General features: G+C 30.9%; 1 protein-coding gene across 2 annotated transcripts in view; it reads left to right on the top strand.

Moving 5' to 3' along the window:
• Positions 1 to 27,291, top strand: part of LOC122268286 (acetylcholinesterase-like) — a 132,215-nt gene that overhangs the window by 74,106 nt on the left and 30,818 nt on the right. For both annotated transcript variants that reach the window (XM_087157731.1, XM_087157732.1), the window contains exons 3-5: positions 57 to 167; positions 18,478 to 18,723; positions 20,762 to 20,952. In XM_087157731.1, the coding sequence (XP_087013857.1) occupies positions 18,497 to 18,723; positions 20,762 to 20,952 (418 nt within the window). In that variant the 5' untranslated portion in view covers positions 57 to 167; positions 18,478 to 18,496. The remainder of the gene's footprint in view (positions 1 to 56; positions 168 to 18,477; positions 18,724 to 20,761; positions 20,953 to 27,291) is intronic.

The following is a 27,291-nucleotide window of genomic DNA, read 5'->3' as shown; positions in this document are numbered from 1 at the left end:
TGTTGATTCATGTCCATACCATCTAATATGTTGAATTACATCATTATCTTTTGCAGGTTTCAAAAATGGCTAAGTCTTCTGGGTGTACTTCAAAAACTGAAAGTTACTGTCTACTGAGGTGAAGTATCATATAAAGCTAACATTTCATGGTGCATCATTTAAGCAAAGTAAGTAAAGCATAGAGCAAATTTTATGACCAAATCTTATGAAATCTTATAGAGCAAATCTTACGATTTTTTTTCCTCACGAGGATATGTATTTTATTAAAAAATATAAAGAGTGAACTATTAATGCAAACTACCGAACTGTAGAATATTTTTGGTTTATGAAACTGTTCAATTATTTTGTGGCTTATTAGTTTAAGCCGGCTGCGTAGTAATTTAAAGCTGTAATGTAAAGCTAAATAATCATTAAAAATTAGGCAGGAGAGGGTGGTGTTTTAATGAAACTGTACGAAGATAAAAACAACAATCAGCGTCATTTTTGTAAACTTTATTGATAAACCACTTTTATGCTGTATAAGTTGAACGACATTGCTCATCGTTTAATTTCATTTAAATATTACTTTCATTTTATTTAGATTGTTACAACAATTTTATTTTTCATTTTCTGAATCTCTTTAATTGGAAATAACACTCTTTATTAGTTTGCCAAAGGTTTGCTCAAAACTGTGTCTTAGAGCTGTTTTTATTTGGAGCAAAATCTCTTTATTTGGATTAAAATATGTTTATTTGGAAATAACATATTTTATAAGTTTGCCAAAGGTTTGCTCAAAGATGTGCCTTAGAACTGTCTTTATTTGGAGCAAAATATCTTTATTTGGATTAAAGTATATTTATTTGGGAATAACACATTTTATTAGTTTGCCAAAGGTTTGATCAAGATTGTGTCTTAGAACTGTTTTTATTTGGAGCAAAATCTCTTTATTTGGATTAAAATATGTTTATTTGGAAATAACACATTTTATAAGTTTGCCAAAGGTTTGCTCAAAAGTGTGTCTTAGAACTGTCTTTATTTGGAGCAAAATATCTTTATTTGGATTAAAGTATATTTATTTGGGAATAACACATTTTAGGGGCCGTTCAAAAAGTACGTACATCCCGAAGGGGGGGAGGGGATTTGCTATTATGTACGGTTTTGTACGATGGGGAGGGGGGGAGGTATTATACAAAGTACGTACTTTATAAACATACACCAAATTTAAATTTGACTTTATCCTACACCCTCCTTAAGTAAATATTTAATTTTATTTAAAACATAATTATTTTAATTTTTATGAAAAAGGGGGGTAGACTAATAAAATGTACGTACTCTAAGGGGGGGGGGAGTAAGACCTTATGTACGGTAATGTACAAAGGGGGGGGAGGGGTTTAAAATTTCTCCATTTTTGTGTACGTACTTTTTGAACGGCCCCTTTATTAGTTTGCCAAAGGTTTGCTCAAGATTGTGTCTTAGAACTGTTTTTATTTGGAGCAAAATCTCTTTATTTGGATTAAAATATATTTATTTGGGAATAACACACTTTATTAGTTTGAAGGTTTGCTCAAATTGTGTCTTAGAACTGTCTTTATTTGGAGCAAAATCTCTTTATTTGGATTGAAATATATTTATTTGGGAATAACACATTTTATTAGTTTGCTGAAGGTTTGCTCAAAATTGTGTCTTAGAACTGTCTTTATTTGGAGCAAAATCTCTTTATTTGGATTAAAATATCTTTATTTGGAAATAACAAATTTTATAAGTTTGCCAAAGGTTTGCTCAAAAGTGTGTCTTAGAATTGTTTTTATTTGGAATAAAATTTCTTTATTTGGATTAAAATATCTTAATTTGGAAATAACACATTTATTAGTTTAGGAAAGAATAAAAAAATTTTGCTCAAAATTGTGTCTTAAAACTGCTGTTTTTCGAAAAACTGCAATATAGACCTAAATGAATTTAGAAAAATTTCGATCATTATTTTGTTCTAAATGTAATGTCCAAATGCAAGTAGTATTAAAATGTATGTTAATCAAATCATAATGTATATATTGATTAAAATTTATATAATTTAGAGGTTTCACAGTATGTGGTTGTTTTGTATTTTTAACATTTTTATTTAAAAAATATAGCCTAAACACCTTAGTATCCGCAATGAACTGAGTTCCGCGGCTATCGTGCGAACATGCTTGAACCAATACCTCCTCGAAAAGAGAAGGCCTCAGCACGGGTTAACATAAGCAAGAAATATGATTCTTTAGTAGTCCAAGAGTAATGACATCGTTAGTATTTATCACCACTGTACAGCTTAGTAGCCCGCATCTTTCTTATTTTTCATCCACTGCGCAGTTTATGTTCGTTACGTCGGACTATTAAATTGATCCGGGCTGAGATCTTCTTTCTTCCAGGAGGTGTTGCGTGAACTTGGTCAGTTTTAATGCTCATAAATCTGGACTTTTGTACATTAGCTAGATTTGGTCAGTAGCCTTCGCCTTTTCTTAAAATTTAAGTGATTCAGTTAAAACAACTATATTCGGTTCAGTTATGCAGCGAACCATCGAAAAAAAACTAACAACTTGCTAAGGGCAAAAAAATTTAAAATCAGCTTTCGCAGAGTCATAACAAAATAGTTTTTTAGTTATTTTTTTACTAATGGAAACTTCCAAGCAATTGTTTTTTTTTGTATGGGTTGAAGGAAAAAAAATATAGTCAAGAGTTATGTGCGAGGACTAACAAGATACAGAGTAATTTTTTTGAAGTAAATGTGCTGAATGTTTTTTTTCTTCCTGAAATTTGAAAAGAAAAATTGAACAACATGAACTAGCTAAAACCTAATAATAAAACTTTATGAAAAGCACTCTCTGGAGAGTAGAACCTTAAAACTCACTAATATTAACTACTTCGGTTAGCTTCTAGTTTAGTTAATTAGTTTTTAGGATAAATGGGGAAAAAATTAAAGAGGAAGGAAATTTAATAACAGAATAATTTAAGAAATAATTTATTTATTTTTTAAAAAAAATAAATTAGTTTTTCTAACCCACTATGTATAGTAATTTAAACGTTTGGTATTAAAGCTGTTATATATATATTTTTTTTTTACAAAAAAATTTAAATAAGCTTTTGAACTTGTAACAGACACCACAATGTAATAAAAGCAACTGTTATTAATTATCTTGTATATGATTTATAAATGAGTATATATTGCAAAATTTCTTGTTTTTTTTTCCTTTTAACCCATCGACTCAAAACTTTTATTAAACTTATTTTTCATATTTTTTATATTATTTTATGTTAATTTAGGTCAAAATAAGTGAAAAATATTATATGTAGCACTTTAATATTTTATGGTTATGAAATACAGCATGAAGCACCGGTATCTTTTGCGTTGAAGGTAAAATCTTCCTAACAATAATTTTTCCAATTTACACTTATTTTCAGTTATCTAGATTTAAGAAAAATAGTTATTCATCATTGTAATTTCTTTAATTTGCTAAATCAATTATTGATAAATTTTTGAATGTGAATGAAAAAAAAATTTACAAATACTATTATGGGGATTTTTTTATTTTAGTACAATTATAATTCCGATAATCTAATAGATTGTTTTTAGTAACTACAGTCAAACCCCGCTACAGTGGACCGAAATTTCTGTTCACTATATCCGGGAGTTCACTATATTCATACTGGAAGCAATTTTAACTAATTTTTCCGAACTGCTCCCTTTTATTACACATTATTTAAATAAATGACAAATAAAAAGAAATACGAAAATGATTAAAGAACAATATGTAGTGACAGAAAATGTGTTAACTTTTATTTTTTATTACTCATCGTCTTGCGTACAAAATAACTTTAAGGATGGGAAACTGAGATAAAAGAAGCAAACAAGAAAAAATGCTTATGGCTACATTTCACTTAATAGATGGTTTTAAAAATCGGTATATGGGTGATTCTCACGAAATATGACAATTCACTGTCTCTTGCTCCAAGATCTAATACTGTAATACCAAAAGAACTTTTTTTTTTAAAAAAAATTAATAAATAGCATTGCTGTTAGCATTTTGAAATGACTTTGCACTAGCATTGACTGTTTTGTATAGTTAAAAATTTTAATTGAACTTCAAAATGTCATTTTCGTGGTATGTCCCAAACAATGTTTCCAATAATAACTAGCTTCAAAGCTTCCGATAAATTTTTCAATATCTAATTTTTTTTTATCTCAACCGGTGTAAGCATTTCTAGAATATACGCAGAGGGTATTATTTACAAAAACTTCGTTTAAAATAGTTTTTTCTGTCAATGATTTGTTTGTCCCAAGAAAATCTGTCATTTTCCTGGGTACTTTTATTTATTGGTTTATTACCAAAATAGATAGAGCCAGCAATCAATATCTTATGTTACTAGATTGATTAGATGCCTTCCTATATGAACATGTCTTGTTGTATGAATAAAGAGTCAATTTTCTGGTTCAAAATCTATTTCAAAAATTTTTTCAAGGTGAGTAAGTTTTTGTGTTGTCATTTTCATGGCTCCTTGAGATCATTAATAACATAAACTACATAGATTTATCTGAGTTATTTTAAGAAATCCTGTTGTTTTCTGAAGTCTTAGGCCAAAATATTAAATTGAAGTAAAGTTATGTGCTATAAAAAGGCGAATTTGTCATTATCCTGGCTTATGAATGCCGGAACATTAAAGTGTTACCAAATTTTTTTTTAACTGCTAATACTGTAAGGAGGGTAAGCAAATATTAACCTAATACCAAGTTTATGTATGATTGTAATATGCTTGAGTGTAATCAAAGTTATTTATTTATCTAATGATTGATTATTATACACGATTTTTTTCTGTACATATTAGCAAAAAAATTTTTTTGATTCTTCCTACAGTGGATAAAAAGAATTAATTTAAGCAATTTATGGTTCATCTAATATAAAGACCTAAGTTGAGTTACTTACTATTAACTTAAAATGACTGTTTTTTAAACTTCTAAGCTAATATGTCATTTTTCTGGCAATCAAGATTTGGTGAATTTCTATTTTATTTTTTTTCTCAAGCAAATGTCAATAAACTACACTGCTGCCTACTAAAATCTGGTAGGTACACCAAATGTGGGGATTTAATCTTAGACTATGACAACCTTCATCTATCAAAAGGTACCTCGTGATCGAATCAAGTTAACATGTCTTATATACTAGTGAATTGCTATTTAATATTTATAGTGGTAGTTACACCACATTACTCCCCTTCCAGAATTTTATCTGTGATAGAATTCGATGAACAGATACCACTAGATGATTAATGCTGTTTTATTTATTAACTTCAATTTTTGCTCATAATATTTATTTTTTTCTTCCAAGCATTTCGCTCGTTAATTTTTTTTATAGCTTTTTCGCTATTTGTTCCCATTATTTTTTTTCTAGCATTTCGCTCATTATTATTTATTAACCGGGAGACTTTATTTACTTCACCGGATTTCGTTTTTTTTTGAGCAGTATATATATATATATATATATATATATATATATATATATATATATATATATATATATATATATATATATATATATATATATATATATATATATATATATATATATATATATATATATATATATATATTTTAAGCAAATCAACTGTTTAATGTGGATTCATCCATCAATATTGACAATTTCTTATCACGTCCGGGTCACCAATGTGGGGATTTAATCTTAGACTATGTCAACCTTCATCTATCAAAAGGTACCTCGTGATAGAATCAAGTTAACATGTCTTATATACTAGTGAATTGGTATTTAATATTTATAGTGGTAGTTACGCCACAATATTAATAAATGTATCTAAAGAAGTATACAAAATTTTTTTTTAGATTATTTTGAAGATTTTAAATTTGAAGAAATATTTTGGTCCGAATTGTCATGTTTAGAAAGAATCACCCATATGTATTTTATGTAGAAATTTCAAAATTGCTAGAAAATTAAGAAAAAAAAATCTGAGGAAAAGAGAAAAAAGTTCATAATATCCAATTTTCGCGATTCTTTTGATTCACTATGTCCACAAAAAATAATATTATATGCATATAGCAAGGCACGGGAGCGAACATTTAGTTCACTATATCCGGGAGTTCACCATAAACTATGTTCACTATAGCGGGGTTTGACTGTATTCGTCTATTTTTTTATGATTAAAGAACACCGAATCTTTTTTTGCTTCGTTCGAAGGAATGATTTCTTTGACATAAAGAAAATTGAGGAGAATTCTTGGGAAATGAATAAATGAATTTTATTTATAAAGGTACTAAATAATTCCGGAAGAAATAGGAGTTTTATTATTTATGATCGAGAGTTTTATTATCACGATATATCGTTAGAAAGGATCGATATTTCCGAATATAATGACCTTTTTATCTTCTGAATGGCAGATTGGTGTAGAAGTAGATTGAATTTCAGAAGATTCTAAGAAAACGTAATATATTTAACTTCGATAGATAATAAGCACTGCTGATAGGCAACCATGTTTTATTATCGTGATACATCGCTGCAAAATATCAGAATTTCTTGATATACCTATTTTTATTTACCTTTCAAATGGGAAATGTATGTGACATTACATAAATTTAAGAAGAGTTCTTTGAAAAAAAATATTTCACTTTTAAAGGTAATCAAAAGTGCTGGTTGATATCGGAGTTTCATTATCGTGATATCTTGATATGAATGATCAATATTTTACTGTAAATCGATTTTTTTATCTTTTGAGTGTATTTGTGTGATGGTGCACAGTACTCTTAGATAACGAACATTTAAATATCATAAACAATACTGGGCAACATTGAAATTTCAATATCGTGATACAATTTAGGAATTATTAATATTTCACGCTAAATCATTTTTTTAAGCTTTCAAATAACAGATTTCTATAGTGGTGCGAAAAATTTAAAATTTATTAAAATGAATATTTAACTTCTAAGTGTCATAACCAATGTTCAGCAATATCGAAGTTTATGTATCATAATAAATTGTCATGAATTATTGATATGATGTGATTTTTTTAGTTTTTGAATGATCGAATATATCGTTAGATTGTACACACATCATCAATTTAGAAGAATATTTATAAAGCGAATATTTAACCTCTAATAGCAATAACTAATAAGGGGTGGTATAGAAAATTTAAAATCGCTATATATTGTTAGGAATTATCTCCATTTCAAGATGTATCATGATATCTTTTCAATATAATTTATTTATATTATTTTTGTATTAGTCAATATTTTCGTTACTCGATTAAAAATGTTATAAAAATAAGCATAAAATCGTATTGGATAGTTAATACTGAATTCATTTGAATGCAATTTTTGACAATAATTATGCCCCCTCCCATAAAATTAAGATAATTTAATTTAATAAAAATTACAGTTCAGAAGCACACGCATAGAGAGATAATTTATAGAGAAGCTCCCCTTGAGACGTACGATGGCCAAATTTAATGCTGACGAATTGCTCTAATTCTCCGAGAAGCTTTTCGAATTCCCCTGTTAAATATAATGTTTTTGAACTTGCACATTTCGACAAAAAATAGGCTATAAATGTTATTAAAGAACTATGGATTGAAGAGTATAACTAATTTCAGATTAGAAATCCCCCCACCCATACTAGGCAAGATCAAATATCCGTATAAATGAAACAAAAAAATTGTTTCCCAATGTAATAGGTAGCATTATTTGCTGCAATAGTGAATATAGTTAAACAGTATTATGATGAGTTGAACTTCTCTAGAAGTTCAACTGATCATAATCTAATACAGAACTTCTAGAATCTAATTTAATAGAGAACATAATCTAATAGAGTCATAAAATGGAGAAACTCTTGAAGTTGAACTTCTTTAGAAGTTTTCTAGAAGCATGTTATGCTTAATCTAATAAGGCAAATTCTCATGAAAGAGCAACTAATAATGAATAATTATAAATATTATTGCTGTTATTGCTTAAAGTTGTCGCTAAAAATTATTACTGTTATTGTTTGTATATAAAGAACCTTGACAATATCGAAGAAATTCATTTCATAATAGTTAAATTTGAAATCAAAGTACTTTCGCATGGGCAATGCCGAGGGCAAGATCTAGGCGGCGAAAAAAATTTGGTTAACATGATACACTCTATAACAAAAAATCGACGCACCAAGAAGCAATCATCCGATTGCTTTGAAATTTCGTATGCATTAATGTTTTGAACAGATATGGCTGGAATGATGCCGACTGGGGACGTATAGTTTTTAGCGACGAATCCCGCTTCCAACTGTGTCCTGATGATCATCGAAGACTTGTTTGGAGACACACAGGGCAGAGAGGGGGAGCCTGCCTTCACTATTGCGCGCCAGACCGGCCCTCAACAAGGCATTATGGTCTGAGGTTCCATTTCCTTTGACTGCCGGACCCCCTTGGTCGTCATTAGAGGTACACTTACTGCACAGCGGTACGTCGACGATGGCAGGAAATACCGCAAGAGACCATCCGGGAGCTTTATCGGTCTATGCCACGCCGTGTGGCAGCTTGTATCCAGACTAGAGGCGGGTCAACACCTTATTGAACTTGTTACTGCAACTCTGCAATAAATTATTCAATTGTTCTGAAGTTTTAATAATTTACTATTCTGTACATTGTCTTCCTATCCACCAATATTTGTTTCAATCGGACAACTCCTTCTTGGTGCGTCGAGTTTTTTGTTATAGAGTGTATTTGAAACTAAGGTGTTAGGATTGGAGGAGAAGTTGAAGAACTAGTACAGTTGTACGGTGCTTTCAGCTGGGTTGCACATTAAAGTTTATAAATTGTACGAGATAATTTCGAAAGGTGACCAAACTGGACAAAATCGGCTAATAGTTTCTTAATTCGATAACATTAAGCTAAAATCATTAATTTTTGTAAACCTTAAAGCACAAAAAAAAAATTTAACTTCTTTTTATTGCATGATATGTTGGCTATAATAAATGGATCAAGGCTCCTAGTGTAATAATGCTCTTATGTTGAGCCCTGAGTAAAACTATAGTCGGTCCCTGTCACATTCGGTTAAACGGGAATCATACGTGGGCATTTCACCGTGGTGTTTCAAATTCCTCTCTCCATTGTCAAACAAAGACTGGGAATTCGCGAGCTACTAATTAATTGCTATCGATTGACTCGATTCGCCCGGAACCTCCTCCTTTTCACTCTCAGTGAAGGGCTTTGCAATTACGTTTACTTTTTCCCCCATACTTCTTTGGGAGCTAATTAGCATAAACATCGAAAATATTGGCCTCCAGTTTTTTCTTTTTTTCTTTCTTCTTTTTCCCAATTACGGAATTCTTTGTGTTTTATTTAGTTAACTAGTTATCCTCCGGAAAAATTAAGAAGGAGCGGAAGACGCTGAATATACTTTTCTTTTGTTGTATTGTGGTGTAAATATTGATTTTTTTTTTCTCCAGAAGTAAATATTGCTATTAAAAGATATTTATAGAGAAATCACTTTTATTTTTCTGAGAGCTCTTCGGGAAATAATTAATTTCATATTTGGTTTCGTTTTTGTTTTTTGTTTTGGAACAATGGTATAATTGAGTCGCAAGATAATTTTGGAAAAGGAAAAGGAAGATAATGAGTTTAGTTTTAATGATAACAATGCTTTGGTAGTTTGAATTTGTTAAAGGGTTTTATAGGTGCAATAATTTAGAATTTTGCAATAATGTGACTTGTACTCGTTTATTCATTTTTATTTCACCAAACAGTAATTACTTTCTTTGGCGGAAGCATGATTGCATTTTTCTTTACATTTTAATGCAGGAAGAAAATTTTTATTAGAGATTGGTGAAAATAAGCAAGAAGCAGTGGTTATAAAATTTCATTGCGTTGCCATTAATTCGTTTCTCTACATTTGAAGGCGGATTCACGTAGTACAAATTTTGATCGCTTTCCTTCTAACTAGAGCACAAAAATCTCTGCTTGAGATCTGTGTTAAATACAGTTGTGTAAATATACAGTTTTCAATCTTTTCATGACCTCCACAAACAGACTTTTTTGTCATTTTAAAGAAAAATATAATTTTTATCGACAAATAGAATGTCAAAGTTTGTAGTCAATCAAAAACTTGGCTCTTAGTTAGACAGTTCAAACTTGTTACAGAGAGCTCGCAGCATAACTAGAGCTTTTTCTTGGACGACGATACAAATTTTAATCGCTTATAGACTGTTACAAGTAGAATTTATATTATCATCAAATAGAATTTGCAATCAAATGAAATTTAAAACAATTTCCGATGTGCTAGAGTGCTCAAATTTAAACTGGAGCTCTGAGCAGATTATCAATACACGTTATTTTCTGTAAAGTGGAAGAAAAATTTTACGCAAATCAAAATTTGGATAACTTTTTGTCCAAAATAAACAAATCGACAGACACAAAAGTGTAAGGAATGAAATCATACAGTAAAGTAAAAAAAAATTAAAAATTATGTCTTTAAAGGAGAAAAAGTTTACTTTTGTCAGAAAACGTAAAATGCATCGGCTTAGCTATAAATTTCTATTGTAACCAAAAGTTTTATTGACGTTTTTAGAAAGATATGAGTTCTATTTTTTTTTTTGCTGTTTTCGATGCAAGTAAAATTTTATTTTTTAATCTACTGGAAAAATCTAGTTTCAAACATTTCATTCTTTTTAGTAATTTAGTAATTATTACTACTACTAATAATTTTTCTTAATTTTAATGTAGCACTCTAAAACATAGTTTCCCAAAGCGTGGATTGCAACCTACTCAGTTAGACATAAATAAAATGTTGGGGTTTCACAGCCGTATCTCATATTTTTTAGCAGTTTGAAAATTTTTGATGTATGCTTAAAATTCTACGGCAGCGCCCCATGGTGGCAAAAAAGAACAATTATTCTCAAAGATGCGACTCACATCGAATCACACAAACTGTGGAAATATAAATACTTCTTCAATTTACTACTTAAGTCATTATTAGTGAGTATTCACATTATATTATGATATAATGTGATAATAGCGTATGTATGTATATAAATAAGAATAATATGTATATATAAATAAAAATAACATGTGTATATAGGGCAATTCCACGGAAGTGTCAACTTTTAAGTGAAATTTTTTTTTTATGAATTGCATATTTTAATTTTAAAAATATGTTCAAAAATAGCCAAAGTCTACATATTGCCGTTTCATTTCTGATAATTTTAAATTTTTTGAATCACATGGCTGACATGTGAATTGTTCACATTTGTGCTCAAATTGTTTTCTTGAAAAATACTTATAAAATAAAAGAAATGTATCTTTCTTTTGCAATATTTTGATAAAAATATGCATATAGAACAAAATTTAAGCATTTTAAGTTTAATATATAAAATAAAAGTAACTTCTTTTACGTCATTCCGTCACATGTCTTAATAATGCATAAATTTCCTGAGAACGAAGATAAGATGTGACATTGGCAAGTTAGATATAAAACCTCTTTAGAGACAACCTAATTTTCAAACTGTTGAAATTTTTACTAATTCTTACATAAATATTAATCCTGTTTATCTGTTACATTCTGTTTATCAATTACATATTAATAAAACATTTTTTAAATGAAGGCTTTCTTCTACTAAACTTTTTGTCATTCCGTCACGGTCATTCCGTCACAGCAAATAGATGTTAATAACTGCTAGCCAACCTGAGGTTAATTCTCCAAATTCACATTTTACATTGCTTACACATTATACTAAAAGTATAAAATAGTTTAGAAAAATAATAGCTGCAAAATTCGCAGAAACTACCAGTTCTAAGCGGCATGCCAAAAGCTTGGTTGCCGAAATGTCATTCCGTCACGCAAATAAAAAGTTCGTAAAATTAAAAGTAAAAAAGATAGAAAATCCTGTTTTTTTAGCTTATGAAGCGCATTATGCCAATAATAATGATATGCATGAGAATTTTTTTTTTAATTTGAAATTAGATACATAGAAACTTCAATTAATTGTTATTTTGCAAGTCAAAATGTCATTCCGTCACATATGGAATTGCCCTATAAACAAGGTAGTTCATATAAGTAAATGTAAAAAAGAAAGCGAATTGTATTAGGAGACTTGTAAGGGAGTTAAAATTAGCACCGAATCTTATAAGAAATAGATTTTGGGGAAAGTTGTTTCGCCCACTCTCAAAACTTATACTATCGGTATGATGATAGCATACGTTGGTACTGAGGTAGTCTGGCTGATTTTATACAAAAATTTGAACGGCTCTCAAACTTTTCGGAACTATTTCATTCGTTCTAGTATGCATTCATATTTTCTCTACACTCTTTTGCCATGTAAGTGGAATAAACCTCGGTTGCTCATTTCAAGTGAAATAAACGCTGGTCCTTCATGCAACGTGGAATAAAACCTGGATGTTCAAGTAGGTGGAATAAAAGATCCGGTTGTTCAGGCAGGTGGAACAAAAACCCAACGGAGAGTTAATGAACCTGGAAATTAAACCTAATTTTGACAGTGCCAAAATTCTTTTCTCTCCTGTCAACTAAGCTTGTATTGATGCTCTGGAATCTTGGTTTATTCATATTAATACTGATTTTCTTGTTAACGAGATGAGATCCTCACCCCTATCGCTTCAATAGCGTTGGTAAATGCATTCGTCTCTCATTTGCCACTTGGCTACTGCTGTATTTCCAGTTTTGATTTCTCCCTTTGTTTTACTTCCTATTTTTGTAATGGGTAACTTAATGATTTCTTTTTCTAAGCTCTTTTGCTTTTCGTTTTTTACATGTCTGTCTAGTTTTGAGAATAGGAGTCGATTTTTGAGCGCCCGAAGCATTTCAATTTTCCGCTTTTTTAATTAATGAACAATATGAAATGTTTTTATCATCGAGTATAATATTATCAGGTATATGGCCGGGCTAGCCTGGTTGGTAGGGCACTGGGCCCATGTTCAACAGTTCGTTCGATCCCCACCGGCTGAAAACTCCCCGTGTAGTAAATGGTGATTGATGCAAGTTAAATCTGTCGAGTCGCAAAGTCCTCCATGTTCCCATAACAAATCAATATCTCTGGAAGTACTGATCCAGGAGTTTCCTTGTCTTCTGCATTGGTTCAAAATTACAAGGCTACTGAGTAGAACATTAGTAGTCATAAACCCAAAAATTGGGTCGGCTGTTCGACGACGGATATAAAATATTAAATGAAATATTATCAGGTATATATTATCAAATATAACTCTTTTTCAGATAAATTACTTAAAAAACATTTAAGCCTGTGAGATATGTAGATTTTCAACAAAAGGAAAAAGAATAGTAAAATCTTAAGCTATTGTCAAATAATAAGTTGTTAAAGTTGATATATCTAACCTATTTATTTCAGCCTTGACGATGGTAATAATATCTCATCATGTATATAAAGTTTGAATAATCTTTAATAAATACAGATTTCAACGATTACAGTAAAAACCATTAATTTGAATAGGTATTAAATTAAAAAGAGTGAACATTTAATTTTATCGAATCGCGAATACAGGGTATGATTTTAATCAGAAATATATGATATTTTTCTACTTCTTTCATATTTCAAAAAAAAAGTTTCTCAATACTATATCTATTTTAGGATATCATCGAGATTTTCATCGCATTCCATTTACCCTTTCAGAAAGTCAAATGAAATTCCACTCGAACTTTTTTTCGGGCGTAAATAGAAATAGTGCTCGCCATCTTTCATTTCGAATTTTGTCTCCTATCTCCTTTCGCTAATGTACTCGGGGAGAATTTAATCTCCTCAAATCACTTCTCCGTCTGTCTCGAGGAGATCGTGGTTTTCATTCATTTTACTCCCTTTTGCAAGATCCTCTGATGATGCTGGCATTCCGATCGTTTCTCTCCCCCCCCCTACCCCTTAATTAAGAAGAAATCTTTAGAGCACTCGAAAGATTAATCGCACAAAAGAAGGTTTTCCAGGAAAAAAGAAAGAAAAGTGGAGGATGATGTATTTTCTTCTTCTTCATATCCTCTCTTATGCAAGTGTTTCACTGCTGGTAATGTAAAAAAACATGAAGGAATATATTATTATTGTTGTATTACTTGTAAAGGAAACGTACTTCTAAGCATTTAAAATATAGTTACAATTTTGAAAAACTCCGTTATATTAAATGCAGTCCGCAGCCAAATTATTAGACGCACTATAAGATTCCATGCAAAATCTTAAATATCAGGTGATACTATACAGCTTTATTGTTTTTACGCAATTGAAACTGGCTTGCACTTGTTAACGTTGTTGTTGTTTCTAATGCCACTTGCCATACTAACAAGCTTGCATGGTGAAACCGAGCAAATTAAGGGCAGAGTGCGCGTTTCTTGTTTTTCAGTGGCGCCATCTATGGCCAAGATTTCGACTTCTGCCACATCATGCGTCGCACCTGTTTATAGGGAGGACCCATTCATACATCCATTCATTCATCCATAGATCGTAATTTTGACCTGAATCAGAGAACGATCGATTTCCAATCCAGTACCCCCAGAGGTTTTGATTTGTTATGGGAACATGGAGGACTTTTGCAACTCGACAGATTTAACGCGTATCAGACACTTTACTACACGGGGAGTCTTCGGCCGGCAGGGTTCGAATTCACGAACTCCCGGATATGGGCCCAGCGCAGTACCAACCAGGCCATCCCGGCCCACTTGTTAACTTTCTTGTATCAATTGGTTAACATTGTTAATACAAATAAATACAAATATGAAGTATATTAAAAATCTTCTGAATAAAACCCATTACGTGTATGTTTAAATATAAAAGTATTGCATATAACCTCGTGAAAAGCATGTAATTATTAAAAAAATACAGTGCGTCTAATAATTTTATCTAATTGTTACAATATAATGATGTAATACCTGATATAATGAATATTCTATATTTGTATAATATATCGTCTAATTTATCCAATCGTCGAATTTATATTATATGTCGTCTAATTTAAACACTTGTTACACAAACGTAAACAAGTTCATACGGTTTCTGTCCGTAAAATCAATAAAGCTGTATAGTATATACTGATAATTATGATTTTACATAGAATCGTATAGTGCGTCCAATAATAAGCATACTGTGGATCCATAAATTGAATACAGGAAACTTTTTTACATATTCTTTGTTTTTCACGGAATTCATTTTTGTATTTTGATGCTTATAGAAATTTAAAAACCATTTTATTGTCGTCTTAAAACTTTTCTCTCAAATATTTATAGTAAAATTTTCACGTAGTTTTGTCATTGATAAGATTTTGGAACTGTAGATGAGTATATTTTTAATGATAGTTTTATGCAACAACAGTTTTCTTTTCCTTTTTACTATAACATTGTTAATAGAAAATTCGTCAATCCATTAAGACAAATATTAGCTAAGGCAATGCGTCATTTTATCTAGATATACATTATTCATAATTCCCTCCGGGGTTTCGAAGCGTTATAGTGAAAAAAAGAAGACGAATATGGCAAAAAATAACATATGAAAATATTCCGAAAGTATTCAAGTTTTAATTTAAGCAGTTGCCGGTAGATGGCAGTAACATGTACCAGTGAAGCCAGTTGTAGTAAAGAAAAATGGCGTTTACAGGGGGAGGGAATTATTAGTAACCCTGTATAATTTTCCTGACTATTCGTGTTTGAACATAGGAAGTTGTAGTTGCAGTTAGACCCCAGCATTATTAATTTTTTTTCTAATGGACAGCTGCTTTACTAATCAAGAAAGTCAATTGTTTTAAATTTAGAAATCCTGCGAGTGAACGACAAAAATTTTCTTTCGTTGCTAAACTACTTGTATTTCTTTTTTAAAAGACGTCAGAGTAACATAGTTGTTTCTTGGCCAGATTACATTGGAGAGCAATTTTTTTAAAAATTTTCTGTTGACTGAGATTTTTTTAAAACTAAAATTGAATATTTTGATTCCGCTGATTTTAAATATGCAAATAGGATTTTCTTTCAAAGGTGCAAATTTTTCTTAAAATTACGTTTCTAATCTACTTTTGTCGACTTATACAAGTTCAAAGCGCTGACAGGGGGTCGCAAAAATGTTGCGACAAACTTTTAGGGGAAATTCGAAATTCCAAGTCGAAATTCTTGATAGTCCCATCAAAATTTTTTGATGGTCTTTGTTGGCTTCAGTACGATTCATGATGGTCCAACATCATTTGATGATCACAATCATCTAACATTTTCCATTCTGGGGTCATGGTGTTTGATATGCCAACAAACTTCCATCATTCCATGATGGAAAAAGCTTCTTTAATACTATAATGATTAACCACCAAGAGAAGTTTGATTCTCATGAACCAACAATCCATGATGATTCGTGATGGTTCATGATGGTTTCAATTATACATTTCTATGATGGTCTAACGGAAATTCTTTTTGGTTCTCAGGAATTTGGAATCATCATAAATCAGTCCGAAGTCCTACATTGGAAAGATGGTTGTTCATGATCATTCCAACATTTCATCACTACTATACTATGGAAATTCGTGATGGTCCATAATGGAACAACAGTTCATTTCCACGATGGCTTAATAGAAATTCTTACTGATTTAGCAGGAATATACCATCAAAACCATTTGGCTTTTTTTATGTTGGCCCATCATAAATCAGACCAAATTCCTACATTGAAGTGACGGTGTTCATGATCGTTCCAACATTTGATTTCTAGGAATGATGGAAATATCTGATGGTTCAACATGAGCAAACCATCAAAGCAAATTACTATTCTTATGTTGAACCATCACAAATCAGTCCGAATTCCCACATTTGGGTGGTGGTTACTTATGTTAATTACCATCAAGATTATGTTGGTTCATCAATGGAAAACCATTGAAAAATTTTACTTGGTAAGACACATCATTAGGATTAAAGTTATATATATATATATATATATATATATATATATATATATATATATATATATATATATATATATATATATATATATATATATATATATATATATATATATATATATATATATATATATATATATATATATATATATATATATATATATATATATATATATATATATATATATATATATATATATATATATATATATAACTTTAACTATTATGAACTATTTCTTCATATGATTTTGAACTCATAAAAGCTGACACATCTCTTAAAAGTAGAAAAAATCAATAAATCAGTAAAAAATTTAAGTTCTCTAAATTGTCCCGAATAAAAGGACTTTGCACCCTTCTCAGTCAGCTTAACTAGATCCATTGGAATTCGGACTTTTTTCCGTCAGATAAACTTCTTTCCTTCTGGTAAACTAGATCCTCACTTCGCAAGCGAGAACAAATTGTTATCCTGTTTATGATTGCGCATTGGTGATACAGTATAGCAGGGGGGGGGGGCAAGCTCCTTGATAGTCGAGTCATTTTTCAAAATTTGAAATTTTTTGCGAGCCGCAATTAAATACGTATTTAAAAGGTATGCAAAAAAGGTCTTAAAATTTTTTTTTGCATAAGTTATATTTATTGGGAACATATAAGCAAAAGTACAAAATATGTGTATTGAATTTAACACGTTTATTTTACTGGATTTATTTTACTGGTGAATAATTGGTGACAGCACTTCTCAGTAATTTTTTCAAATGCTAGTTAGTTAATACTGATCGGTTTTTGGATTTCACAAATTTTAAGGTGGAATAAAATGATTCACATAAGTACGCTGCTCCGAATATTGAAATAATTCTACAATCAGTCTTTTTTAGTTCAGGATACTTCGATTCTGGTTCATATTTCCAAAATTCAGTAATCGGCGTCGATTTATATTTTAATTATAGAGCTTGATCTTCTTGCATCTCCATTAATTCTAATTCTCTAGATGCTTTTTGTGCCATAATTATATTGGAAATGGAAAACTCACCTTGAATTGAACAACGTTACACTTAGTCTTTCATATTTGTCCTCAGTAATTTTAAAGACATTTTGAAACACATACGGAACGATAATAACTTTTTAAAATATAATATCACAAAAATTAAAAGGGAACTCGGGTACATTTATCGAGAGCCACAAATAATCCTTCAAAGAGCCGCATGTGGCTCGCGAGCCGCAGGTTGGCCACCTCTGCAGTATAGTATGGTTTGAATTTGTTAGGAAATCAAAAACATCTCTTAAAAAAGGAAACAATGATTTTAAACTTAATGATGGGTTGTAGTCATATTAACACATAAAGTTTTCAATCAAACTGTTTATCTTAGGATTGATTGTGACTGGCTTTGAGTTGAATGGTGACTTGAGTGTGATTGACTTTCCTAACTTAAGATTGTTTACAGATATCAAAATTCAGTTTCCTTGAAAATGTAAATTTAATCACAATTTGCGAGCATTTTACATATTTGTACCCTTAACTTAGAAATTGTAACTTAGAAACTTTAATTGTTATTACTAAAGGCAGTTACTAATACAATACAATATTTTGCACTGTTTTTTTGCTTATAGTTTATATTTTCTTTCTAGAGTACATAACACATCTAATATGTCGAAGCTATTCCATCATCTTTTGAGGCTTGATAGCATCTCCTTATTAATTGTAATAGTATGGTTAGCCGAAGCTCGAACATCTCGAGCAGTTGCTGATGACCCCCTCATTGTTCAAACAACAAAAGGTAAAATAAGAGGAATGACATTACTAAGTGGCCATGGCAAGGAAGTAGACACTTTCTTGGGAATTCCCTATGCGAAACCTCCTATAGGAAAATACAGGTAAGGAGACATATCATTAAATTTACTGTTAACCATGTGAAATAAAATAATGATGAAATAAAAACCAACAATTTAGATAATGTTAGCTTCTATGATTAGTTTTTCACTTGCTAATTTGAATATTTGTAGCTGAAACCATTCAGCGAAATATATCTTGTATAACAAATATAATTATATAATATAAATAATTTTGTATAATATATAGCGAATACTAAGTATATGTTAATTAGGATAACCTGAGCCATGCTGGCTCAAGGGATGGAGCGTTTGCCTTCCAATGAGGTAAACCGAGTTCGAATCCCAGCGACGGCTGGTCGACATGAATTCCGCATCCGGCTTGCACCGACCACAGTGCTGACGTGAAATATCCTCCGTGGTAGACGGATCATGGGCTAGAGTCCTCTTACCATCAGCCTATCCGTGGGAGGTTCTCGTGGTCGTCTTCTCCATGTAACGTAAATGCGGGTTAGTTCCATCAAAAAGTTCTCCACGAAAGCAAAATTTCTCCCAATACTTGATCCAGGAGTTCCCTTGTCTTCTGGATTAGGTTCAAAATTACAAGGCTACGGAGTTGAACATTGGTAGTCGTAAACCCAAATTTGGGTCGGCTGCTCAACGACGGTCATAAAATAAAATAAAATTAGTATAACCTGAGTTGTGGTGACTCAGGGGATAGAGCGTTCACCTTCCAATGAAATGAACCGGATTCGAATCCCAGCAATGACTGGTCGATATGAATTTCGCTAGCTGCTCGCACCTACGCCAGCGCTGACGTAAAATATTTTCAGTTTTAGTCGAATCGTGGGTTCGAGCTTTGCCGTCAGTGGACCAATCATGGGAGGTATTCATGGTTTTCCACTCCATGCAAAGCAAATGCGGGTTAGTTCCATCGAAATGCCCTACTCGAAAGCAAAATTGCTCCCAAAACTTTATCCAGGAGTTCCCTTATCTTCTGGTTTGGGTTCAAAATTACAAGACTGTGGAGTTGAATATTTGTAGTCGTAAGCCCTAGCCTCCACGAAGGTTAGTTTCTTCTAATGCTTGAAACAAGAGTTCTCTTTTCTTCTCAGCTGGGTTTAAAGTTACAAGGCTTAAAATTTGAACATTCATTGTCGAAAACACAGATTTGTTTGGACTGATCAACGCCGGTTATAAAATAAAATAAAGTCAACAGATACTCGTATAAATATTTCAATTTGAATGCAGCAGACGCTTTAAGCACAGTTTTCCCAACCAACAACGTTATCCGCTGACGAATTACTAACTAATTTTAAATCGGGAAAGCGCAATCGATCAAGTGACACAATCACGATGATTCCAGTCACTGTCTGCTTTATAGTGACGCACTTAGGGATTCACTGGTAAAAAGAAACAAGTTCCGGTGTACCGTCGGATATGACATCATATGCGCCTCGTCAAATAATAAACCATCTATAGCTTCATCACTGTAAGTGTAAAGACGTTGTTTTCATCAAGTTTAAATATAATGGAAACGCTTGCTGTTTTTCAGATAACTCAGCAATTGTACTTCAAAGGACAACTAAAAAGGACAATTACAAATGACAATTTCAAATGAAAAATGACAATTATAACTTATTATAATATTGTTGCAACTTTTAAAATTGAAAATAATAAAGTAAAACTAACTTCTGTAATGTTCAATTATCATTTCTGATTCAGAAGTTTAAAATTTCTTTTTTCAGTAAAGCCATATTCTAAAAATTTGAAAAAAAGAAGTCAAATTAAATGAAAAACAGAAATGCAATAAGTAAAACTATCGAAATAAATAAGCCAGATTCTGAAAGTATGATGACGATTAAAAAAGAGTTTGATGGTATGTCCCAAACCATGAACAAATAATGTAAAATTTTGGATGATGATGGCCATCAAATGATGCTGAACCATCAAGGAACGACCTTGAAATCAACATAAACCATCCAAATTTTTTGATTGGGCAATCAAGAATTTTGATTTGGGCATCCATTAGTTAGTTTTTAAAATGTTTTTAAGTTATTAATGTAAGATTTTCAATCTTTAGATTTATGCATCCTATACCTATCGATCCTTGGAAAGGTATCAAAAATGCTACAGAGCCACCTTTCTCCTGTGTTCAAATCAATGATACGCAATTTGGCGAATTCAAGGGGTCAACAATGTGGAACGCCAACAGCCCTCTTAGTGAGGATTGCCTTACGCTGAGTGTTTGGGTACCAAAACCCAGGCCTAAAAGTGAGTACTGTCTCTAAGATATGATCCTTTGAATAACATTACTAACCAAAACAAAGAGTAAATTTGTTTATGTTACTTAAAAGGAAGTTTTTAAGTGTTTTCTATTCTTAAAGGGGAAACACCACCACCGGAAGATACCTATTGCCCCTAGTGGAGTAATGTTTGTATCGCAAAAAGCAAATTGAAAGATAAGACTTCCTAGATACTAAGTCTCCATAAGGTTATCAAGTTTTATGTCCCTGTTCCCTAAAGAAAGGCTTCCTACACGCTAAGTCTCTAGAAGGTTATCGAGCTTTATGTCCCTGCTCCCTAAAGATAAGGCTTCCTACATACTAAGTCTCCATAAGGTTATTAAGTTTTATGTCCCTGTTCTTTCATCCTCTGTGCCGTCTTGTCCTTCCGACTACTGGGCTTGCAGTTGACTAAGTGGCCAAATTATACTTTTCATCCACAGAAAAAACGACTACCGTTGGATTTCAGAGCGACCGTTTGTTCGTTTGTCACGTGTCTTGGAATACGTCCTTTACCACAAAGTGAAGTTTCTTCCTTTCTACGTTTAAAAGTTCACGTGATCGAAGAGATCTCATGAGAGGTAAGATCCTTGAAGATTTTCCCGCATGCGCCGTTTGGAACACCAGAGAGTATAGAAACTACTCTTTATTTGTGGTCAGGAATGTGTGATCTAAGGCACGTGACAAAAGGAAAATCCGTTGTCGGTCAGCCTTATAAAATTTGAATCTCCTGCATAAAAATAGATAGAGAGCCTTCGTTCTACCTCGTTTTATTTAAACACTTGCTGAGGAAAAGCTAAAATTGAAATATTTGTTTCTTGTCAGTTTCCTTAAGTAGAAATTTCTAAATTTAAAAATATTTCACATCCACTCCATCCTAACATAGCCATGAAACTTAAGGATGTGTTGCAATGATGGATCAGCCTAATTTCGATTTAATCTTTCGCTATGGAAATATTTTCACCTAATATTATTGGCCATTCACTTTTGAGGGAACTAGACTTGGGACACTGCTCCAGGAGGGAATGTGGAGCATTTTTGATACTTTTATTTCAATTAAGAAGGGAGTAATTTTAAAATTCAAACCCAAGCATAATTACGGCAAGAAATCAATCTAAGTGTACTTAATTGGTTCAATAAAGTCAAATTAGTTTATGAATTATTATTTTTTAAATCTCATACATTTAATTGAATTTAAAAGTTTTCATAAGTTTTTTACATTTCACGGCACATTTGCTTTACATTTTCTCATTAAAACAGTTACAAACATGAGCTATGCAAAATATATTTATCTAACCTCAATAGATATTAAAAAATCAAATAAATACGATGATATCAACGAATAAATTAATATCTATCCTCAATAGATATTAAAAAATCAAATAAATACGATGATATCAACAAATAAATTAATATCTATCCTCAATAGATATTAAAAAATCAAATAAATACGATGATATCAACGAATAAATTAATATCTATCCTCAATAGATATTAAAAAATCAAATAAATACGATCAACGAATCAACGAATAAATTAATATCTATCCTCAATAGATATTAAAAAATCAAATAAATACGATGATATCAACGAATAAATTAATATCTATCCTCAATAGATATTAAAAAATCAAATAAATACGATGATATCAACGAATAAATTAATATCTATCCTCAATAGAAATTAAAGAATCAAATAAATACGATGATATCAACGAATTAAATTAATATCAAATCGGATTTAACAAATATTTGGGACATTCACCAAAGCGACTATGTGATTGTGGACATTCACCGGTGAATGTCGTCATTCTCTTGATTTCGGTTATTCACGGTAACAAGTAAAATGCTAAATACAATATTTTTTGACTTATTTTGACCTAAATTAATACAAAATTATGAGAAAAGTGGGAAAAATATGTTTAATGAAAATTCTGCGTCAAAGAGTTAAGAGTTATTTATCCTCAATAGATATTAAAAAATCAAATAAATACGATGATATCAACGAATAAATTAATATCAAATCGGACCTAACAAATATTTGGTACATTCACCAAAGCGACTATGTGATTGTGGACATTCACCGGTGAATGTCGACATTCTCTTGATTTCGGTTATTCACGGTAACAAGTAAAATGCTAAATACAATATTTTTTGACTTATTTTGACCTAAATTAATACAAAATTATGAGAAAAGTGGGAAAAATATGTTTAATGAAAATTCTGCGTCAAAGAGTTAAGAGTTATTTATCCTCAATAGATATTAAAAAATCAAATAAATACGATGATATCAACGAATAAATTAATATCAAATCGGACCTAACAAATATTTGGTACATTCACCAAAGCGACTATGTGATTGTGGACATTCACCGGTGAATGTCGACATTCTCTTGATTTCGGTTATTCACGGTAACAAGTAAAATGCTAAATACAATATTTTTTCACTTATTTTGACCTAAATTAATACAAAATTGTGAGAAAAGTGGGAAAAATATGTTTAATGAAAATTCTGCGTCAAAGAGTTAAGAGAATTGATTATTCCCAACACGACAATCATATGACGAGAGAGACATAAGAACCTTAATAAATTTTTATCCCATTAAAACTAAATGGAAATAAAATCTGTTGCACTTTAATATTCACAAGTCATAAAAAAAACTTTTTTCCTTCAAAAACTATATTCCATTCCATTAAAGAGTCAACTTAGTTTATTTCCTCCTCAACAGCTTTTTAGCGACGTTGTTTTATTAAATCTTAACTCAAATTCTTTCTTTTTGCTCTCATGTTGTAATATATTTCGTGTAATGATACTTTCGTGAGTTGCGTGGTAAGCGTAAGCACTCCGAAATATCACGCGACGGCTTTATACCCCATTTACCCCATCTCGTCAATCAATTAGATACCCCCGCGAAGAAAAATGGTACACTTACGATTTGAAAGTATATTCCCATAACATTTTAACCAAATTTTCCCACATTTTAAAAATTTATTGATAAAATCCATTACTTTCTCGTTAGACGAGTTTTAATTAATTGGGCAAAAATCTCTCTTCTGAATTTTGAATGAATTTGGACAAATTTTTATAGTTAGCTCTCAGGGTACTTATAATTTGACTTACACCATTCAGAATTTGATTTCTAAGTATTTAATACCGAGAGTTTGAAATAAAAGTTTTAGGATGCAGAAGTTTTAAACTTTTAAGAATGTTTAGAAGTGATTTTATGACATGGGAAATTAAGTTGCTTTTAGAAGGGATAAAATAGCATATAAAATTCTTGTAATAAAATGCAAAGGTGTTAACAAGAAAAATGTTTTACAATATGTACACCGTTATACTTCTTGTTTTTAAAAACAACATTATTATCTTGAAATTTATCGTCCCCGCACTGGACTGATGGTAAAGACACGGTTCCCAGTTAAACCCCGAAGTCAAGCATCACTGGCTGCTGTCAGTAAGCGGGTTGGTGACCACATTGATCAACCTGCGTAGGTACCTCCTTGTTAAACTGTTCAACCGTAAAGTGCTTGATTTCAGGAGTAGGTCGTTGGGCTACCAAAGCAGGCGAGCCGTCCGCTCTGCAGAGGATCGAAATTGCGATTTTCGGATCATCCTCAGGGATGTTTCCCAGACCGTCGCCAATAGCTCATTGTGTAGCTACAGTGCGACGCAAATGAAGTACCTACCTGACTATCTTGAAATTTATTGAGACGCATTGGAAGTTAATTAAGTCATTTTACATTGCAACTCCAATTAAAATGGGATTATTTAGTTTAACCTAGTTCAAATGTAGGTCTTGAATAGGTAGGCAATGTTTATTATACAGATATTTTATAGATTTATATACTTTTAAAGGTGTTAAGGTGCTAATAATGAAATTGTTTTACAATATATACACCGTAATACTTCTTGTTTATAAAAAAAAACATTGATTTCTTGAAATTTATCGAGACACATTGAAAGCTAATTAAGTCATGTTAAATTGCAACTCCAATTAAAATGGGATCATTTAGTTTAATCTAGAGCAAATGTAGGTCTTGAATCGGTGGGCAATGTTCATTATACAGACATTTCATGTAGATTTAAATACTTTTAAAAGAAAACTTGAATTCTTAGTTCATTCAGTAAATAACAAAGAATAAATAAGAGGAAATAAAAAGAATATAAAGATTAATTTCAGCTCTTAAGAAAAAGCATCTGACTTTCATTTTTCCAAACATTTATTCGGCTTCATTTATATAGAAAAAAGAAAAATTCATTACTTGTTTTTATTTTGAGTAATTTTACTTTCTATCAATAAATAAACTAAGATAATTACTTTCTGCTCCTAAAAAAGTGCATCCGATGTAAGTTTATTGTAAGCATTTATTAGCCTGATTTTATAAACACTCAAATAACTCTGAAAGAAAACTCTTATTTTTGCTATTTTGAGTAATTTTTAATTAAAAAAAATTAGATTATTTTCTGTTCTTAAGTAAGTTCTGTTTTTATGATTTGATTTATTTTCTGTTCTTACCTTCTAATTTTAATTTATCCCAGTCTCTTATTTGCCCAAATTAATACAGACTTGAATTCTATATAAATAAAACATTCAAAAAATAAAACACTTTTATTGTGCGATTTTAAAAACAAGGTTAAAATAATCTGTTTACTTTTCGGAATTTAAAGAAATACATCTGATTTATATTTGTTTAACACACATTTATTTCCAGAAATTTATCCAGACGAATTTAAATACAAAATATTTTTTTTCCATTGCCAATTCTAGCTTACTCTTTGAGTGATTAAAAAAAAGACTGCTCCACTGCTCCACTTTACTGCTCCACTGACTTATAAGAATTTTTATTTCAAAAACGGTTGATTCGAAAAATAAAGAAGTCAAATAGTTGGCTATTAGAGTTCCCTTAGAACGGACTAAACTTTAGAGAGAAATTGTAACGCATTCCCAAGGGTGTTAATTCGTTATAATTCATATTAAATTTGTTACATTATACTCAAGAGTTAGACCAAATAATCACATCGATTTACTAGGCAATTTACTACCCTTCTGGACTCTATTCAAACCACAAAGTTTATATTATTAACAACTAATTAAAGTTTTAATTAAATTTTCATTATAAATCTTAAAAATAATTATAAGATGATGTATAAAATGTATGAAAATGCTCTATTTTCAAACATTTTTAACAGAGGTAATTTTTCAGCAGTGTAAAATTGCAATTTTCGTTCGAACCCTGGTTTTGGTTGGCCCTATTTAATAATAGTCAGGTTTATATAAAATACCATTCTTATGAAAAAGAATGAATTCTGAATGAAGAAAAGAGATGTTAAGTACGTAATTTATCTTTAACAAAATATTTTATTAAAAAAAAATTGTATTAAAAAATTCCGTTTTTACAAAATTTTTCTTCTTCCTAAAATCTAAATATGGATTTCACGACTGAGTTATGAAAATTTTGAATTTGTGGCAAGGCTGAATAACATGCAAAAACGAGCATTTATACCGTATTTTCAATGCATAAGTCTACTTTTTGAACTTCTAAATTGCAATAAATATTGGACGAAATCTGTTCCATAGGGGATTTGACTTTCGTCTTGAGTCCTACAAAGAATATTTTGGCACCACCCAAATAATCAGAAATGCAACGTTTCTTGAAATATTTCATTATTACATTTGCATCAACATCTTTCTTTGCATCCAAAATAATTTGGTAATTGCTAATTTTTCGAAAACTGAGTTTTGTTCAAAATGATAGAATATAACAAAATTTCTAAAAATCAGAGCAACTTTCCATAGACATAATGAGGCCATATGAGAGCGTAAAAGCAAAAAATGGTGCACGTTTCAAGGAATTTATATTAATGTTTTATTATAAAAGTTGATGGAAAAAAATCTTATATTTTTTAAATTATTTACTTATTTTTTGCTTTTATTTGGATAACAGACTTTTCCGTTCGGTAAGAGATTTTTAAATGAAAGTATTGCTGCTTCTGATGACACTTGAATAATCCAAGCTCACCAGCCATTGACCTTTTGCGAATGAAATCAAGAAGGTGCACCTTTTGTTTTCCAAAAGAGCACCGCAAAGGTTAAATTACGTCTTAATACAGCACCCCACGGATAAATGGCTGCACCACTCCTTCATGAGGCCACTTTCTGAATTTAGACTTATATCCAAAGGTGAAATTTTTTTTTCTCCAGATTCCTGTACTCATGGTACTGCTCAGCTTTCGACCATAAGATTTTCGATTCCACAGATTTTACGAGCACGTATATCGTATGAACTCGAAGTACCTTAGCGGAGTTGAGGCAAAGAATATGGATAAG

The sequence above is a fragment of the Parasteatoda tepidariorum genome, chromosome 2 (assembly GCF_982258835.1).
Source record: "Parasteatoda tepidariorum strain Cologne lab strain chromosome 2, Ptep-v5.0, whole genome shotgun sequence".
NCBI lineage: Eukaryota > Metazoa > Arthropoda > Arachnida > Araneae > Theridiidae > Parasteatoda > Parasteatoda tepidariorum.
Note: the sequence above shows the minus strand (reverse complement) of the source record. Positions and strands in the feature narration are given on the sequence as shown.